Here is a 17,645-nt window from a genome sequence, read left to right on the forward strand (position 1 = left end):
AAATTAATAAGTCATTTAATCTTGTGCAACCGCTGAATCAACTTGCTTTCTCGAATCCACAATAGTCCTAAGCTTTCGGGAATCATCAGTTACACTAGCATGACGTCACTTGAATAGTGAACTGGCCTTACTTTTTTTTATGAAAGTCACGCCTCCATATTCCATTGAACTTAAGCCGTATAACGTTATACATTATATTTTCTAAAATATTTTGAACAAGGCATCCTATGAAATTTCCATGGTCCCACTTGAATATTTAATTTTATTTATTTATTTTTATTTTCTTTGAGACAGTTTTCCTTGAGCACTACAATTGTAGGCTTCTTGTTTCTGCTGATGTCTTTTACATATGCCATATCATCACCATTGTGGGGTCATCTCTCTGATAACATGGTAAGTTGGTATTAAAAATATTTTACTTTTTAATTTTTGGGTAATTTTTAGAAAATATTGCTAAATAATATTAGTTGACATTGACTTGGTGTACTCTTATTATTTTCTTTATATTTTCTGCTAATAAATATTATAAAGTGTAGTATTTGTTTTCAGCACCTTAGCAACGTCAGATGTTTTACTATCGATGAAATTATTGCTGTAAGAAAATATGACAGTGCAGATTGCAATTTTTATTAGAGAATATTAATTTATTAGGTTGGTTGGTTGGTTGTTTTGTTTTACGGCATATCAACCCTTTTCAGGTTATTTAATGCCGAATCTGGTGATTTTGAAGAACTATTTTTTAATATAGTATATTTGTTTTTTTAAGTCGTATTCTATTTAACCCATAGTTGGGACCCTAACAGGTGCTACCACTCCGGGTCAGAGTGGACCTGGGAGCAATGGCAATTAAAGGGTGGCTCCACACTCCCTAAAGCCCGCAAGCTGGGGCCTCACCATCGGATATAGTTTAAGGTCATATCCAGGACCGAATTTATTAGAAGTTGTTTCTGAAATGATTATGCAAATTAAGAACGCACAAAGCTGATTGTGTTTGCAAATTACTATATATACAGTACTTCAAAATTTTATATTGTCACACAAAAAAAACAACATTTGGATGTTAATATAGTTAGGATAGTTGAAAAAAATTGTTGCATTTATTAATTTAAATATATGAGATTAATATATTCAATTTTTTTCATATCTTTTCCATTTTCAGTATAAAAATATATTTTTTATAAATGTTTTTTATTTATTTTATTTTTATCTGTCTATTTGTTTTTATTTTCATATCTATTTATATTTTTTCTCAGAGTTTGCATGTATTTGTTTTATTTTACGTTATTTGGGTTTTGTTTGTCTGGTTGAGCAAAATGCAGTCAACAACACGCCGAACAATCACTACCTGAGCATAAAGTCTTCATACTTTAAAGTTTAAACAAGATAACAATATCCAACAGATATGATAAGTTATTAAAGGGAAATAAGTCTATTACATCCACTTTAAGTACAAGTAGATTTTTATAAAACAATTTCAAACACTCTATAATCCATACAAATCCCAAACTTTTTGATTGCAGATATATCAAATGAATATACTTATAAAGTTGATATTTTGTCTCGCTTTGACATTGATGTTAAAAACCTACTGTTTCTATTAAGTCATGAATATGCGAACGACTACATGAAGGTCAAATAATTTGCATATTCCTTTGAAAAACGAACATTAATTAATTATTCATTTTTTATGGTTTATTATGAGATGATTATTTCTATTTCACTATAAGGCTGATTTCTATTTATGCTTGGTTTCTACATTCTGCATTATTGCACAGAATTTTTGATGAAAACTTCTACCACATAGAAATATATATATATATATATATATATATATATATATATATATATACCGTTCCGGCAAAAAGAAAGTCCGCACTTGTAATTTTTTCATAAACTGCAAATTTAAGCTAAATTTAATGTAACTGTTTAAACAACCTATACCGCATTTGATTTGCCTTTTACTCCTCTATAATTTTACCTGTTCATATTTGACTTTTAATTGAAATATTCTAGTGTTCACGTCAATTTAAAAAAATAACTTCAAATTGAGAAGGCAAAAAGAAAGTCCGCAGCAACAAATTCGCTTAAAACCAACTTAAATTATCGCCCCTAAATTAGTTTAAAATATCCACCAACAGGCAACAATGCATCTCTAATCGTAATTGCTGTTGTTCCAGGTTATACAATGTAACATTTAGTCCACATGCCACGACTTTCTCTTAGTGATCGTCTGGAGCTCATTAATCTCCACCTTTCTGGTTTATCCAATCGAGAAATCGGTCGCAGATTGAAATGTGAAGAGAAAACGGTACAAAAGACACTGCAAAAGCACCAAAACACCGGCAATGTTCGTGATGCCCCTAAATCTGGTCGTACTAGAGTTACTTCTAACAGGGAAAATAACGCTATCAAGATCCACAGACTAAGAAACAGATTTGAAACAGCTCCCCAAATCCAACAATAGTGCCATCTTGTTAAAAAATGCTCTCTTTCTACTGTTAAGAACAGATTAAAGGAATTTAATTTGCGAGGATATGTTGCAAGATGCAAGCCAATGATTGCTGTAAAGAACAGAAAGCGCCACCTGGACTTCGCCAGATGCAATAAAGATCGTGACTCTTCATACTGGTCAAAAATGCTTTTTAGCGACGAAAGCAAGTTTAATAGGCTAGGCAGTGATGGTAGGCAGTTACGTCAGTCGGAGGAAAGACAAAGAATTTTATCCTAGGTGCTCAGTTTCAACGCTGCAAGGCGGTGGAGGTTCAGTTTTGGTGTGGGGCATTATTAGTACCAATGGTCCAGGGCCTATAGTTCGCTTGCAAGATCGAATTAATTCGACCAAGTACATTAATATGTTGACTGAGCATTTTCTACCCTACTTTGGTCGGAATTTGGATGATAATCCCATCTTTATGCAGGATAATGCTCCCATTCACACAGCTGGCAATGTCAAGGGATTCCTAGAAGAGCATGATATTCCGTGTTTGGATTGGCCTGCACAATCTACAGACCTCAATCCTATCGAAAACATATGACATTACATCAAGTAACAGTTATGCAATGATAAAATTTCAAATTTGGAAGAACTTTGGACAAAAACTAAAGAAAAGTGGGATGCCCTTTCCCCAGAGTATTGCTGCAATCTAATTCAAGGAATTCCCAAAAGATTGCAGGCTGTCAAATTGCAGAAGAGCTATGCTACTAAATATTAACTATTTCATTGTGTTCCTGTTGCATTTGTGTTGCATTAATATCCTAAAGTTACATTTCAATAACAATTTTCCATTGTGTGAACTTTCTTTTTGCCTCCTCAATTTGAAGTTATTTTTTTAAATTGACGTGAACACTAGAATATTTCAATTAAAAGTCAAATATGAACAGGTAAAATTATAGAAGAATAAAAGGCCAATCAAATGAGGTATAGTTATTATATAGAAAAGGGTTGTCCCCTTTCCATGTAAATAATAAGAATATTAGATAAGTGAAAATGAGGTTAGGATAAGCCGAGACTAAAACCCTGTAGGCAAAGTTAAGAAATGGAATGTTAGAAATTAAATTGATTGCCCTATTCTTTTAGAAATCTGTATATTAAAAGGCTATTTAAAAGAATGAACAATGCAAATTAAAAATGTATTGTTTAAAAAATAGATTAGGTTAAAAAATAGGTTAGGTAAGGATTCTTTTGTTTGTCAGAAGTGTGCTTGGATAAACATACGAAAAGCCACGTGAAATTAGTCACGTTTGAAAACACACTTCTAACATCATAAACAAATGACGTTTCTCCATATAGGATTCTATGGGTTCGAATTTTAGTCCGTCAGCAAGAGAGAGAGAGAGAGAGAGAGAGAGAGAGAGAGAGAGAGAGAGAGAGAGAGAGAGAGAGAGAGAGAGTCAGTCAAGCGGGCAGATGATCAGCCAAGATTTGTCAGTTGGAGAGGAAAGTCCCTTAGAGACGAAGGGTAGAAGATTAATCACGTAGATACAAGCGAAATTCCTGACGTCATCGACCGGCCGATCCAATGAATAATAATAATAATACAACATAATGAAGTCATCATTATGTTGTAATTGTCTTGTGTCATCCTTCATCACGAACGAAAGGTAATTGTGTTTATATCATCTTATAATGAACATTTTGTAACCTTTCGAAGATTATGTATCTCTATACCACTATCAGCCGGTCACTGGGGTGTGACCGACAGACGTGTTATAGTAAATGTCTTAAAGCGGTCTCATGAAGACATGAGATGGGCCAGTCATTTGGGTCTGTGTAGTAAGAAGAAAATCATACCTGAGATGTTGGTCTGGGTGTGGCTCCTTTCTTTTCTCAAGATGATCTCTTCACCCTGGTGGCATTCTGGTGGGAATCTTCATCTCCCTGTCCTCAGGGCCGCCTTTCGACTTAAGACATTTATGAAGGAATTCATGGCAGACACAAGAAAAACGACACGCGACACAATTGTAATATACAAAGGTATAACTAACTATTTTATTTTACATTAGAGATACAATATATATTACAAAAAAAACAATTTACAATTAATTTTTACAATAGGCTTTTCGAAGCTAACTAACCTACCCTAACTAGTGTTGAGGGAGGGGGTGGCCCCCCCCTCATTTACGGAGAGACAGTCTATGCGTCCTCACATCATGGTGGTCGTGCAGGAAAGAGACAGAAAGATAGCAAGGGGATTATGGGAAGGGGTTTCTTTGTATCTCTACGCTCATGGACAATTTACCACCCGTCCATGCTGCAGAGTGTGTTAGAAACAGTGGCACAAGGAAATAGTGCCACATCCCTCCCTATGCTATCCGAAATTTATGAGCATTCATAAATTTCAGAAGTCCCTAATTTTCCGTGAATGGTGCGTCAACCGGCCGTCAGCAATCAATGTCTCCATGCTCTACGTTCCATCAGGAACTCAGTGAAGCAAGTTATTTTTTTCCACCAGGCTCCTGGTAGACTGGTATACTGCTTCAAATACCAGAGAGGGTAATCATCCTCGCCCTCCATCGAGGCAATGACCTCATGATTTCAGTTACTGGATTTACACTTTCTTAAGCAACCATTATAATATTTTTTAACAAAGCCGGATTTTACGTGAGTTCATCACGCCGACCTATACGTATTTGACTAAGCCGGATTCTACGTGAGTTTATCACGCCGACCTATACGTATTTCACTAAGCCGGATTCTACGTGAGTTTATCACGCCGACCTATACGTATTTCACTAAGCCGGATTCTACGTGAGTTTATCACGCCGACCTATACGTATTTCACTAAGCCGGATTCTACGTGAGTTTATCACGCCGACCTATACGTATTTGACTAAGCCGGATTCTACGTGAGTTTATCACGCCGACCTATACGTATTTCACTAAGCCGGATTCTACGTGAGTTTATCACGCCGACTTATACGTATTTCACTAAGCCGGATTCTACGTGAGTTTATCACGCCGACCTATACGTATTTCACTAAGCCGGATTCTACGTGAGTTTATCACGCCGACCTATACGTTTTTTAATTTAGTCTGCATAACATTATTTTCGTAACTGGATTTACGCTCCCTTCAGCAACCAGTATAATGTATTTTAACCAAGTCGGAGTTACGTGACCTCATCACGCCGACCTATATGTATTCCAAGTTATTACTTCAGTTACTGGACTTACGCTCTCTTCAGCAACCAGTATAATGTATTTTAGATAAGTCGGGGTTACGTGACCTCATCACGCCGACCTATATGGATTTAGTAAAACCTTGGTCTTCAGAGGTTCTAATCCAATTAATTCTGTTAGAGCAAGGAGTCTGCCGCCGAGCGACCAATAAAAACTATCCACCACGGAATATTTATTAATTATATAAAGAATTAACTAAGAAGGGCACTCAGCCTTCATGAGTTAGAATACTCAATTAGGGGGAAAAAAATTTCCAAAAATAAACAATTCAGAAACCTGGTATACATTAAATCAATGAAATAGGGTGTTAACAATTTTTTTTCTTAAAAAGAAAACATTTTTAAAAAATCATTTCAGAGCACCTCGGTCACAATTAGAATTTGTTTACACAATGCAAACGCATTTCAGTTATTACATTCATAATTAACTTTTTCCCAAATTTCAGGGTACATTTAAAAAGTATATGTATTTTTCCAAAACTTGATTTACAAAAGATCATTAAAATTTAATTCCAAAATTTAAAAATTATTTCAAGTATTTTGGTTCATCGTTAAAATCAATTTATGTTAGTTAACTTCTTTCCAAAGTAAGTCATTTATTATTATAAAAAACAATCTTCTCAAAAGGTCATAAACTTCGAATAGACCCATTTTTCGTAATACAATTCAAAAATTATTCCAAACATTTGGTTCATTATTAAAATTAATCTTCCGAAAAGATCATAGAAAATTCATTTTGAATCAATTTACCCTTCACAATGAGATTCAGAGACATCCCAAAACTTTTTCATTTCGTAATTATTATTTTTAAAATTCAGTGTACATTTAAAGTTATTTAATTGATTCTTAAAAATCATTTCTTCTTTTAGACCATTATCCAGGTCATTTCGAATTCAGAAACTTTTCATGTTAATTAACTTTATTTTCCAAGTAATTATTTTATTATTTAAAAGCAACTCTTTTCCTAAACTCACTAACAAGGATTATTTCGAATTAATAAACTCCCACCACACCTAGGAGCTACATTAGTTAACGACCAGTTCTGTATAGTTAAAAGCTCGAAAGAATTAAAATTTCAATTAAAGAGAGATCTTTCTAGACTGAGGAAATCTTTTTTTTTTTCTTAATAATTAATTCAATTTTACGTATATACTCCTCAGTCAATATTTCAGGGACCCCTATCATACGGTCCAATTTCAAATAAACCTTCAATTAAAGAATTTGCTCGAATAATTCTTCCTTAAAATCATCTAGAGTTCAGGAAAATCTCTTTCGTTAGTCAAACAATATTTCCTTAGAAATTATTAAAAATTCAGAGAATATTCGAAATGTAATAGCGTAATTTTTTCTTTAAGAAAAACTATGAACATTTCAGAGAACTCTTAAAAAATGAACGTAATCATGTAACAGTTGGCTTTTCCAAACACTCGAAGACTTCAAAAAAAGTACTTTAAGTGCTGTTTGAATAATCGTCTCAGTTTTTATTTTTAATAAAAAAACAATTGAAGACATCATTTAATGTAATTTAACGAAGCATAAATAATTTTGTTCTTTAAACTTGGTAGAAAAATTAAAAAAAACTCCAAGTTAATTCGTTATTATATGCCCTCCTGCAATCAGCCATGGGGGTTTAGCTATACAATCATTAAAACGCAAGAGTAGAGAAAGAGACTGAGGGGGAAAAGAAGGGGATAGAGACAGAGCGATGCCATTACACACCCTACCACCCTCATGATATCATTACGTAATAACAAAAAAAAAAATCTTCGACAATTTTCTCTCTCGTCCTCATAGACCCTAAAAGGGTAAGGGAATGAGAGAGAGAGAAAGATAGAGAGAAGAAGAGAGAGAGAGAGAGAGGCAGATAGCATTGTTCTACCACCCATTCCTCAACACCCTCGCAAACACCATGACGAGGTCATCTTCGCTTATCTTTCCCATGTGCGGCCATTGTTTTAAAAAATGAGTGACAGGTAGACATTAAACATTTCCACGAGTTTAAAAAAAAAAAAGAAGAAAATAGAAAAACAATCTTATTTGGAACAATTTTGTAAAATACATTCTAACACAAAACTTTCATATTATCTAACCCCAATTTTTTTTTTACCAGTAACATTTTTTTTTCTTTTTAAACAGACAAAACATCAATAAAAGAAACATTATCAATTCAAAAAAAATGTCCCCTTATGTTTCAGCTTTACTGTTACCTAACCTGAAAAATAAACACATCAACTGTTCATGGAATAAAATGTAATGTAAAAGTTCTATTTTTTCAAATCTGAATCTAACACTTGCAAAGTCAAAAGAATTTTTTAAAAAGTCCTATATTTTTATAAACCTGAAATAAAGATCAGATAAAAAATGTTAGGTATCCTTTATTTTCTTTCCTTTTTTTTTTCTTTTTTAAATTTATTTTTCGAGCTTCGTGTTTGAAGGATTTTTTTCTTTTTCTTTCATGTAATAACAAGATGCATAGATATACACACATATAGATATATATCTTGAGAGAGACAGAAAGAGAGAAAGCGTGAGAGAGAAAGAGATATTGCATATTCTAGAGACACTTTTTTCTCATCTCTGTTTTTTTTTTTTTGTGTGTGGGACACATTTCTTACTGTTTTGTTCGAAGGGTTACTTTCAATACTCTTTTTTTTTAAATCGATCTTTTGTAAACTGTTTTTTTTTTTTTTGTAGGTGCAAGACAATTTTTTGTTCAGGTTCTGAATTTTCCTTTTTGAGTGCGTTTTTTTTTTTTTTTTGTGCGCGTGTGTACTGGTCTGCCATTTTTTTTTAAATTTTGCCAGAAATAGTTTTTTCCGTTTTTAAAGACCGTGGACCATTTTTTTTTATTCGATTCGTCTAGTGGTCGTTATTTTTGGTTGTGCCGTGGGTTTAAGAGTCGAAATTATTTCCATGCTGGGAAACAATATGTCTTGGTCATATTGCATCATTTATACTGCGACACAGATGCGACGAGATCCGTCTGGTAATTAACCAGGGTCAATCCTGAGTCTTAAGGCAACCATTTATACCACTATCAGCCGGCCACCGAGGTGTGACCGACAGACGTGTTATAGTAAATGTCTTAAAGCGGTCTCATGAAGACATGAGATGGGCCAGTCATTTGGGTCTGTGTAGTAAGAAGAAAATCATACCTGAGATGTTGGTCTGGGTGTGGCTCCTTTCTTTTCTCAAGATGATCTCTTCACCCTGGTGGCATTCTGGTGGGAATCTTCATCTCCCTGTCCTCAGGGCCGCCTTTCGACTTAAGACATTTATGAAGGAATTCATGGCAGACACAAGAAAAACGACACGCGACACAATTGTAATATACAAAGGTATAACTAACTATTTTATTTTACATTAGAGATACAATATATATTACAAAAAAAACAATTTACAATTAATTTTTACAATAGGCTTTTCGAAGCTAACTAACCTACCCTAACTAGTGTTGAGGGAGGGGGTGGCCCCCCCCTCATTTACGGAGAGACAGTCTATGCGTCCTCACATCATGGTGGTCGTGCAGGAAAGAGACAGAAAGATAGCAAGGGGATTATGGGAAGGGGTTTCTTTGTATCTCTACGCTCATGGACAATTTACCACCCGTCCATGCTGCAGAGTGTGTTAGAAACAGTGGCACAAGGAAATAGTGCCACATCTCCCCTCCTCTGCGAAAATGAGAATTAAAAGTGAAAATTAAAATATACAGTAAACGGCGATAAGTTAAAATATCTAGAGCCGATGAAAAGGGCTTATGAAGAAGAACCTGAAGTCCTATCTAACTAATATTCCTGGTGAACCAAGAGCAAAAGAGATCCAGACAATTGCACTTAAGGGAACAGTGAGGATACTAAAAAGAGCTCTCGGTTGGTTTCAGTAAAAAGCAGGGTAATGTCGGCAGCTGGTTTGGCTGCTCCATACCCAGCATTACAATCTTCAAAGAAAGAAAATGAAAAAAAAAGTATGAAAGTGAAATCTGACCAGTTAGGGTGGAGGATATGTGTTGCATGGAGAGAAATTATATGAGAATGGTGCGATGAATATATAATGTGCTTTTTAAAGACAGGCTTAGATCTGTGATATCAAAGAAAGATTAAATCTAGACAGTATAAAGAAGTGTGCAGATCAGGAGACTTCAATGGTTTGGTCACACTGAAAGATTCGATGAAAGTGTTTTGTTTAGTAGATACAAAACAATAGAGGCAGCTAAGAAAAGGAAAATATAGGAAGAAATGATAAAGATTTACTTGAGAGAAAGAGAGATAAATAAAGACCAATTTCTAAAAGCCATCCAACACCTGGCAGCATCTAAGTATCTAAAACAGATATTAAAATGATGATGATGATCATCATCATAGATGTTTTGTTATTAATGTAATGAATATAAGTACATTTGGGTCTTTCCTCCTGCAAGATTGTGATTGGCTGGTTAAGCCATAAATACCGACTGGTAGAGGCATTTGAGAAAGATGTTGAAACATACACAAGTCTCACACTACGAACCCCACTGCGTCTACGATATTCGTTCATATTGCGACATATCAGGTTTATTACTTGCACTGAAGAAAGACGGCTCAACTACTTTTCTTTCTAGGGATCATATTAGTTACGAAAGTGGGTCGTACAAAAATATAAGATAGCAAACACAGTGAGAAAACGAGCAGAGATGTAGAAAACGGCCAACACATTCTTCCGGCATTTCAAAATAACACCGCAGACAGGCTTTTTACTAACTGATTTTTTTTCTTCAACATCATAGCAAGAAAGAAAAAAGAAAAGAAAAAAGAAAAAAAATGTATCAAATTCTAAGGAAGGAGTATAACTCCGTAATATTAATTGTAAACAAATAAATATTAGTTTATTTGTCATATTTCGTTGTAATTTGGCTATCAAACGTATCTCATACGTATTTTATTTTAAAATTCGATCACCGCTTCTTCTATCACAGAATTCACAATCCTGACTTTCGGAAGTGAAACATATATGGCAGATAAAAGGTTTAGATACTTTCTCTTGGTTTTGTCTGGGCAACGGAGCAGATGTGTTTAACGTGTCTTCTTCCTTCTAGAGAATGTGTTCTGGAAAGACAAACACTGTATACTGTGTAATGTAAAGAAAAAGAAAAAATATAGTACTCTTGTACTAATGGTTTTCTTTTCCAGACCCTGGGAGTCTAGAATATGTTAAATTCAAGAATTTTTTTTAAAATTATATATTTATTAAATTAACTTCGATAACCAATTTTTTGCAAAAAAAAGTTTTGATAATCTCTCTCTTTGTTCACTCCTAAATCTACCTCTATGTTAATATAATTAATACTTGCATGGCCTGCGGAAATTCCACGGTTATTTAATGTAAATTAGGTTTTCATTTTATGTGCTAATTACATGCTACAAAATAATGTCATCCGTTGGGTCATCTATTGAACTTGGGTAAAATTCTTTGAATCAGGAAAAATGAGTTTGAGAGCCATTAGATATTAAAAATAAAAAGACAAAATCCCAAATTAGCCTCCCCCCCTCTCTCTCTCTCTCTCTCTCTCTCTCTCTCTCTCTCTCTCTCTCTCTCTCTATCTATCTATCTATCTATCTTTATTTAGCTACAGCTATTATTACTCTGGTGTTATTCTCTTTTGTTTATAATGAGCTAGTACAATTTTTTTATTCTTTCCTTTCTTTATTACCTTTAACTGTTAATAAAGAGAGAGAGAGGGGGGAGAAAGGAAGAAATAGAAAAGGGAAAGAGAATGCTTTCATAGTAATGTTCCATTGTCCAACGTCTTAGTAACTCTTATTCTCGAATAGCTTTTCACCTAGAGAAGTGGTGAACCATTAGTATAAAAAAGAGAAGCAAAGGTCAGGCAAAATAGAGGATGAGAGTGAGAGATAGAAACCTTATAAGTAACGGGTTACTTGATGAATTTATTGTAAATTGTAACTAATTAGAACAATTTAAAATGGAAATTTTCAAACATAACTCAATCCCAAAACTTTTAACATGTATTCTGTGTGATTAAAATATTTAGGAAAAAACCTTAGATAGAAGGTAATTAAAAAATTAAATAATAATAATAATAATAATAATAATAATAATAATAATAATAATAATAATAATAATAATAATAATACACAAGGAAACTGAAACTGTAAGAAATCTTATAAATAAAATACATGCATGAAAGATGAATAAGAATAGAAGGACCTAGGAGAAAAAACACTAACCAGACCTCTACTGGATGAGTGCGAAGAGTACTAGGCTCTTGAGTGGGTTTATTGTCCCTCAATTTCAGTGGAGGCCAATGGTTATTGCCAGCGATAAATCAATGATGATGGCCTGTGTGAGAACTCCAAGTGAGTACAAATAATAATAATAATAATAATAATAATAATAATAATAATAATAATAATCTTAACATCCATTTTACATTGACTTCTAAACTAACCTATCTTTGCCTGGGTCTTTATTCCTTTTTTTTATCACTTCCGCCTATGTTTTCCTTCCACTGTGAACTCTAACCTTATTCTTATTCTTATTTATTTAGTCTGATACAAAAAACTTACTCATCCCTGGATTTTTTTTAATGGGCCTCACATTGCTTCTTTTGGGTCCATCACCAATTTTGAATATACAAGAAAAGTGAGTATTCTGTTCATATAAAAAGTTGGCTGATTATTATTATTTGCATTTTTCAGACTACTAATCTCATTTCGAGTGTTATTTCCACAACGTTTCGGTTAATGTAATCTCCGACCTTCTCCCGGTGTATCTTGTTGAACTCACAAATCTTTCTGTCAAATTCAGGAATGCATGAAATTTCGCAAGGACCCGTGATGTAGTTGATAGAGTACTTGATAAAATTTAGTTGTAAAGTTACACTCTTCTGGAGGTTGAAGGTTCAATCATCTGTATGGATGACACACAAAATACAATTACGAATTATTTAGAATGTCTACCTAATTATGGCTAACGGAATGAGAACATGTTCCTCCTATGAATTAATAAAGGTCTTTCAATCTCTGTCTCCTTTGTTTGCTTCGTTTCGTTTTAAGATGCATCCAAACATTATTCTTCCATTGCTCATTCATGGTCTAACATAGGCTTTTCATCACTCAGCGGTTTGATGGACACCTCTTAAAAGTATTCATTTTCTTAACTAAACAAAAGCAAATGATTGGCTGAGTTTGGTTGAGTTTGCTTATTTTGATTTTGTGCTTATAATGAAATTTTTTTTTGTAAGGAAAATGCAGAAAAGTTTTATGATGTACATAACCGTGTGGGAACGAAGATGGCATATTCCAAAAATCACAAAGCTTTAACACAATCTTGCTTTAAATGATAACATTTTTCAGAGATAGTAGCAATCATATATAAAGACTTATTTTCTCTTGTGGAGAAATGTCCCTGCTAGGTGATTTGGTCACACATTGACCAATCGTTTTGCAGGGTGCACTGATTCCATCTGTCCCCTAAAGAACTACTTAAGCCTTTTTGAAAATGTAGAGGGAATTTATTTCTGGCCTCCCAGATCAACAGAGATTAGACCATTCTAGTAATGACCTGTTCCCTGTTGATTGTGGTGTAATGCTGATTCTGTGCAGTTCTAGGAGGTCCACCCTTCTAAGCTTTGCCTTTTCTCTTTGAAAAGGGATTAGTTTATTGCTAATCGCCTGAGGCGCTCTTAGCGGGGAATGCCGACGGGGCTGCCCAGGCATCTTTAACAAATGCAGAAGGTTCCTCCTCTAGAGGACTGAATTTTTCCATCTCACTTTCTAACCCCAGTGTCACAGTTCTTGCGGTGGGAGAGAACTAAATACTCAGCTTCTTTGAAATTAGCAATGATCAATTGTCTTATCATTTCTGGCTTTGTATAATTACATGTTTTTGTTTTTTTTAAATAAATGTTTTTCTTTTGTTTTTATCTTTTGTTAGCTATCTTTGGTTGAATATTTTATGCCTTGCTATTCTGGGTATTGCTGTCAGTCTATCAGTCGTCCCGACTTATGACATGCTGTTAGAACAAACTGAGTAAGTATCCACTCAATTCTTAATCATATAACAATGATTTTATGGGTGGGGAGTGGGGTGTAGTGATATCAACACTATTTTCCTATGTGCAAGGATTGAACATAAAAAATAATCAAAAAGCAACATAAATACCCCACTCGACAGAATACAAAATTAAGGAAGCAGGCGTTTCAAGAGCTTAGTATGATGTACCTATCAGAACAACAGAAGTATGTTCAAGAACAAATAGATCGAATCCAGAATGCAGTAGATAACAAACAATCCTATCTGGCTTGGCAAGTAGTAAATGAAATATCTGGGCGCAAACGATATGCCAAAGCTAAGTTAAAGGCAAACACTCCAGAAAATGCATGTTCGAAATAGAAAGCACATTTTGAAAAGCTACTCGGAAAAAACCCAGAAGTAACAGACCAACCAATTCAGCCGATTGTTGTACAGGAACTCAATATTGAGAAGGGTGATTTTACAATCGAGGAACTCCTAAATGTACAAAAGAAGACCAAGAATCGTAAAGCTGCAGGCTTAGATAACATACCCCCTGAAGTATGGAAGACAGGTGGTTTCAATGACATACTTCTTAATTCATGCAATTCTATATAGACTGTATAGAATCAAAAAATTATTAATATATGGAGGGAAGGATGCATACTTACCTTCCCCAAGAAGGGGGACCTAAGCATACCAAGCAACTACGGAGGAATAACACTCACTCTAATTGCAGCAGGAATCTACAATGCCATGCTTCTCAACCGTTTCCGACCAAAGATCGAAGAAGTGCTCAGGAAGAACCAAAATGGATTTAGAAAGAATCGCTCTACTACTAGTCAAATACTTACTTTTAGGAGACTGATTGAAAGAGTCAAAGCAAAAAACATTGAGGCAGTCATGATCTTTGTAGATTTCTCCAAAGCATTCGACTCTGTACATAGAGGAAAAATGGCCAGCATATTAAAAGCATATGGCATTCCAAATGAAGTCATTAATGCTATCATGATGCTATATGAGCACACTCAAGCAATGGTCAGGTCCCCAGATGGGGACACTGAATTTTTTGACATCCGCACTGGGGTTCTACAAGGAGATACTCTTTTTTTTTTTTTTTTTTTATTCAATTTTCACCCCAAACAAGGCACAGTGCCACTTTGAAGCAGGGGGCTACTATTAGGGACTTAATTAGCGGGGTCATTATGAAGGGAGATGAGTAGAAAGATGTTTGTTAACATTACACTTGAACTTCTGCATATCATTGCAGTTGGGAAAGCAGAATCCCGGAAGTGAGTTCCAAAGACCCGCAGTTCTGGGGAAGAAATTATTGGAGTAAAAGGCTTTCTTGCACCTAGGGATCTCTACTGTAAAGGGATGAGACTTAGTAGCTTGTCGGGTTTGTCGGGGGTAGTTACGTCGGGGAGGTACAAGTGTTTGCAGTTCGTCAGAGCATTCATCATTAAAGTATTTGTAGAACAGGCAGAGGGATGCAACATCTCGTCGATGGGACAGAGGCTGTCTTGACTTTGTACTTCGCACCTCTGTTGATATACACAACATGCTAAGCTTCACCCTAAATGAATCCAGAAACTGACGTCATCAATCAGCACACATAACTGATGAAGATTACACAGACGATATTGCTTTATTCGCGAACAACACTGCTGATGTGCAAACACTGCTACGTAAGCTAGAAAAGTCTGCAAATGACATTGGTCTCCAAGATGGAAGACAGGAAACTCTGGAGAGGAAGAGTCACATTGGTCCGGGCAAGGAGCCCATCATGATGATGAAGGATTGTGACCTTTTGGCGTAGGAACACATGAAGGAATAATCGGGATTTGAAGCTGAACAACATTGTTTAACTAACAGTCATCTTGTATAAATGTTAATAAAGCGTTAATAAAATAACAATGCTTCCGTCATTTAATCAACCCACCTTTACATTATACGATGTCAAGATGGCGGGATTCAATTAACAATAAAAAAAAGAAAAAAAAGAAACGAAAAACAACAAGAAAAAAATCCACACAAAAAATAACGGGGGGGGGGTCTAATACCAGAAATACAGGCCAATAAGGTAATTAAACTTTAGATTTTTAATTTGCCAACGTGGGATATTATTTTTTCCTGTATCGACACCATCTTGGATTTCTTTTTTGCTGTCTTAACTAAACTGTATTTATCATGGTTTCTAACACCTGTATCTTCTAGTTTGACTAGAATTCTACAAAGCTGGTAGAAGCATTTCAATTGTTTAAACAAAGATTGGAATTTTATTTCATAAATAGCATTTCAGCCCGGCATTGCCCAGGTGTTTGGAAGTGTATGTTGAGCAAAAAAAAAAAAAAAAAAAGTGGTAGTAGGAAGGCAGGCTCGAACCCGTACCGCTAAGAAGGAAAAGAACGGGAAAAAACCTGACGTCTTTGCTGTTATGATCACCATCAAACCGGAAGTGACAATCGAAAGGAGAGGACGACTTTCAAAAATATCGACGAAAAAAGCGATCTCCCTGTAGAAAAGTGCCCAGTTGAAGGTGAAGATATTAATGATTTTAGCCAATTTTTCGATATTTGTCGTCTGAAATGTCGAACTTCAAAATGATACTGATCTTGTGAAAATCCGTCGTCTCTGTCGAAAGTTTTAGGCAGATATGCAAACATACATGCATACATACATACATTTATATATTGGTAACTAAAACTTTTCGACCCAAACCGATTAAAAAGCTTGCCCTATCTCTGAATACCCTTTAATTCAATTGTTTAAACCAGAAATTGTCTGAGTAATTTGGTAGAAACCACAGAGGTCAAATTTTTTTTATACTTTGACCCCTATTTTGACCCTTTAAATTTTTGGAGCTCAAATAAAGTTATTAAGTTAGATACACGTCCAAGGAACCTATATCTAAAATTTCAAGTGTTTAAACCCAAAATTGTCAGAGGAGTTTGGTAGAGTTCTCAAAGGTCAAATCGTTGAACTTTAACCTCTTAACAGCCAAATTTCTGGCCGAAAATGGATTACAAAGATCTCAGTACCCTGTATATAAAATTTCGAATTTGTAGACTTAAAATTGACAGAGTTATTGCGTAGGGAAATGTACACACACACACAGACACACACACAGACACGTTCACGTTTTGTAAATATCTATATATTAAATACGATAGCGTGTGTATTCTTTTGTGTGTCACGCTTACATCCGGGTCGTTTGTTAAAACAAAACAAAAAATTGGTGTCGCTGTGGAGGCAAAGCTAATAAAAATGATTTGTCCTTCTTGGCCTTTTGCCCAAGATCAAAGTGTAGTATCTGTTCTTCAGATGCTACATTTCAATTTCTACTTCTCTCTCAGTGGAGGAGAAATCCTTTACAACTAAGACAATTTTTGTTCCTTTTCTCCACGTTAAAAAACGACCCTGGTGTCTAAATCTGTCCCGTGGGGAGGCATTGTAAATAGGTACTATATTTAATGTAACAAAGTTTTTATACCACAAAAGTAACTGGGAAAAGTAATTTCTGATTTAATTACAAAATGCCCTGGAAATTTCCCTTCTGATTAAGTATAAGATGCACTGGAAATGTCTCTTCTGATTAATTATAAGATGCTCTGAAAAATGTCCCTTCTGATTATATTTTTTTTTTTACGTGTCTCCCAACAAGGGCAGAGTTGGACGTGAGGTAGGTTAAAAATTTGAGGAAACCAACTCCTTAAAAGGGGCACTCTGGTCAGTAACAAAGAATGCTGAGACTCATACTACACTCAGAAATTCATGCTGAAGCAATGGTTGTCTAATCCCTAACCGTGTTAATGTTTTTATGCAATAATTTCAAAAAGCTGCTGAAACAGTTTATGCTTTAAACATTACTTTATTTCAAGTATATTTTAAACAGTGGAGTGGGGGATATGAAGCCAGTCCCGGAAATGACTTAAACTGTTTACGATTTAAACATTA

At 34.8% G+C, this 17,645-nt stretch overlaps 1 protein-coding gene and 1 long non-coding RNA gene across 2 annotated transcripts in view; one reads left to right on the forward strand and one right to left on the reverse strand.

Annotated features, from left to right (window-relative positions):
• The window catches only part of LOC145280226 (MFS-type transporter SLC18B1-like), a 68,012-nt gene that overhangs the window by 30,584 nt on the left and 19,783 nt on the right, over positions 1-17,645 (forward strand). Inside the window, exons 8-10 of the mRNA XM_080132010.1 lie at positions 295-393; positions 12,223-12,317; positions 13,611-13,706. Of these exons, the coding sequence (XP_079988136.1) occupies positions 295-393; positions 12,223-12,317; positions 13,611-13,706 (290 nt within the window). The remainder of the gene's footprint in view (positions 1-294; positions 394-12,222; positions 12,318-13,610; positions 13,707-17,645) is intronic.
• Positions 4,460-9,339, reverse strand: LOC145279659 (uncharacterized). The gene is made up of 2 exons (XR_013868421.1): positions 5,513-9,339; positions 4,460-5,120 (listed from the first exon to the last, which is right to left on the reverse strand). It is a non-coding gene; the product is annotated as an uncharacterized LOC145279659 (long non-coding RNA).

Source organism: Euprymna scolopes, chromosome 7, assembly GCF_053919585.1.
Source record: "Euprymna scolopes isolate OS-2025 chromosome 7, ASM5391958v1, whole genome shotgun sequence".
Lineage (NCBI taxonomy): Eukaryota > Metazoa > Mollusca > Cephalopoda > Sepiida > Sepiolidae > Euprymna > Euprymna scolopes.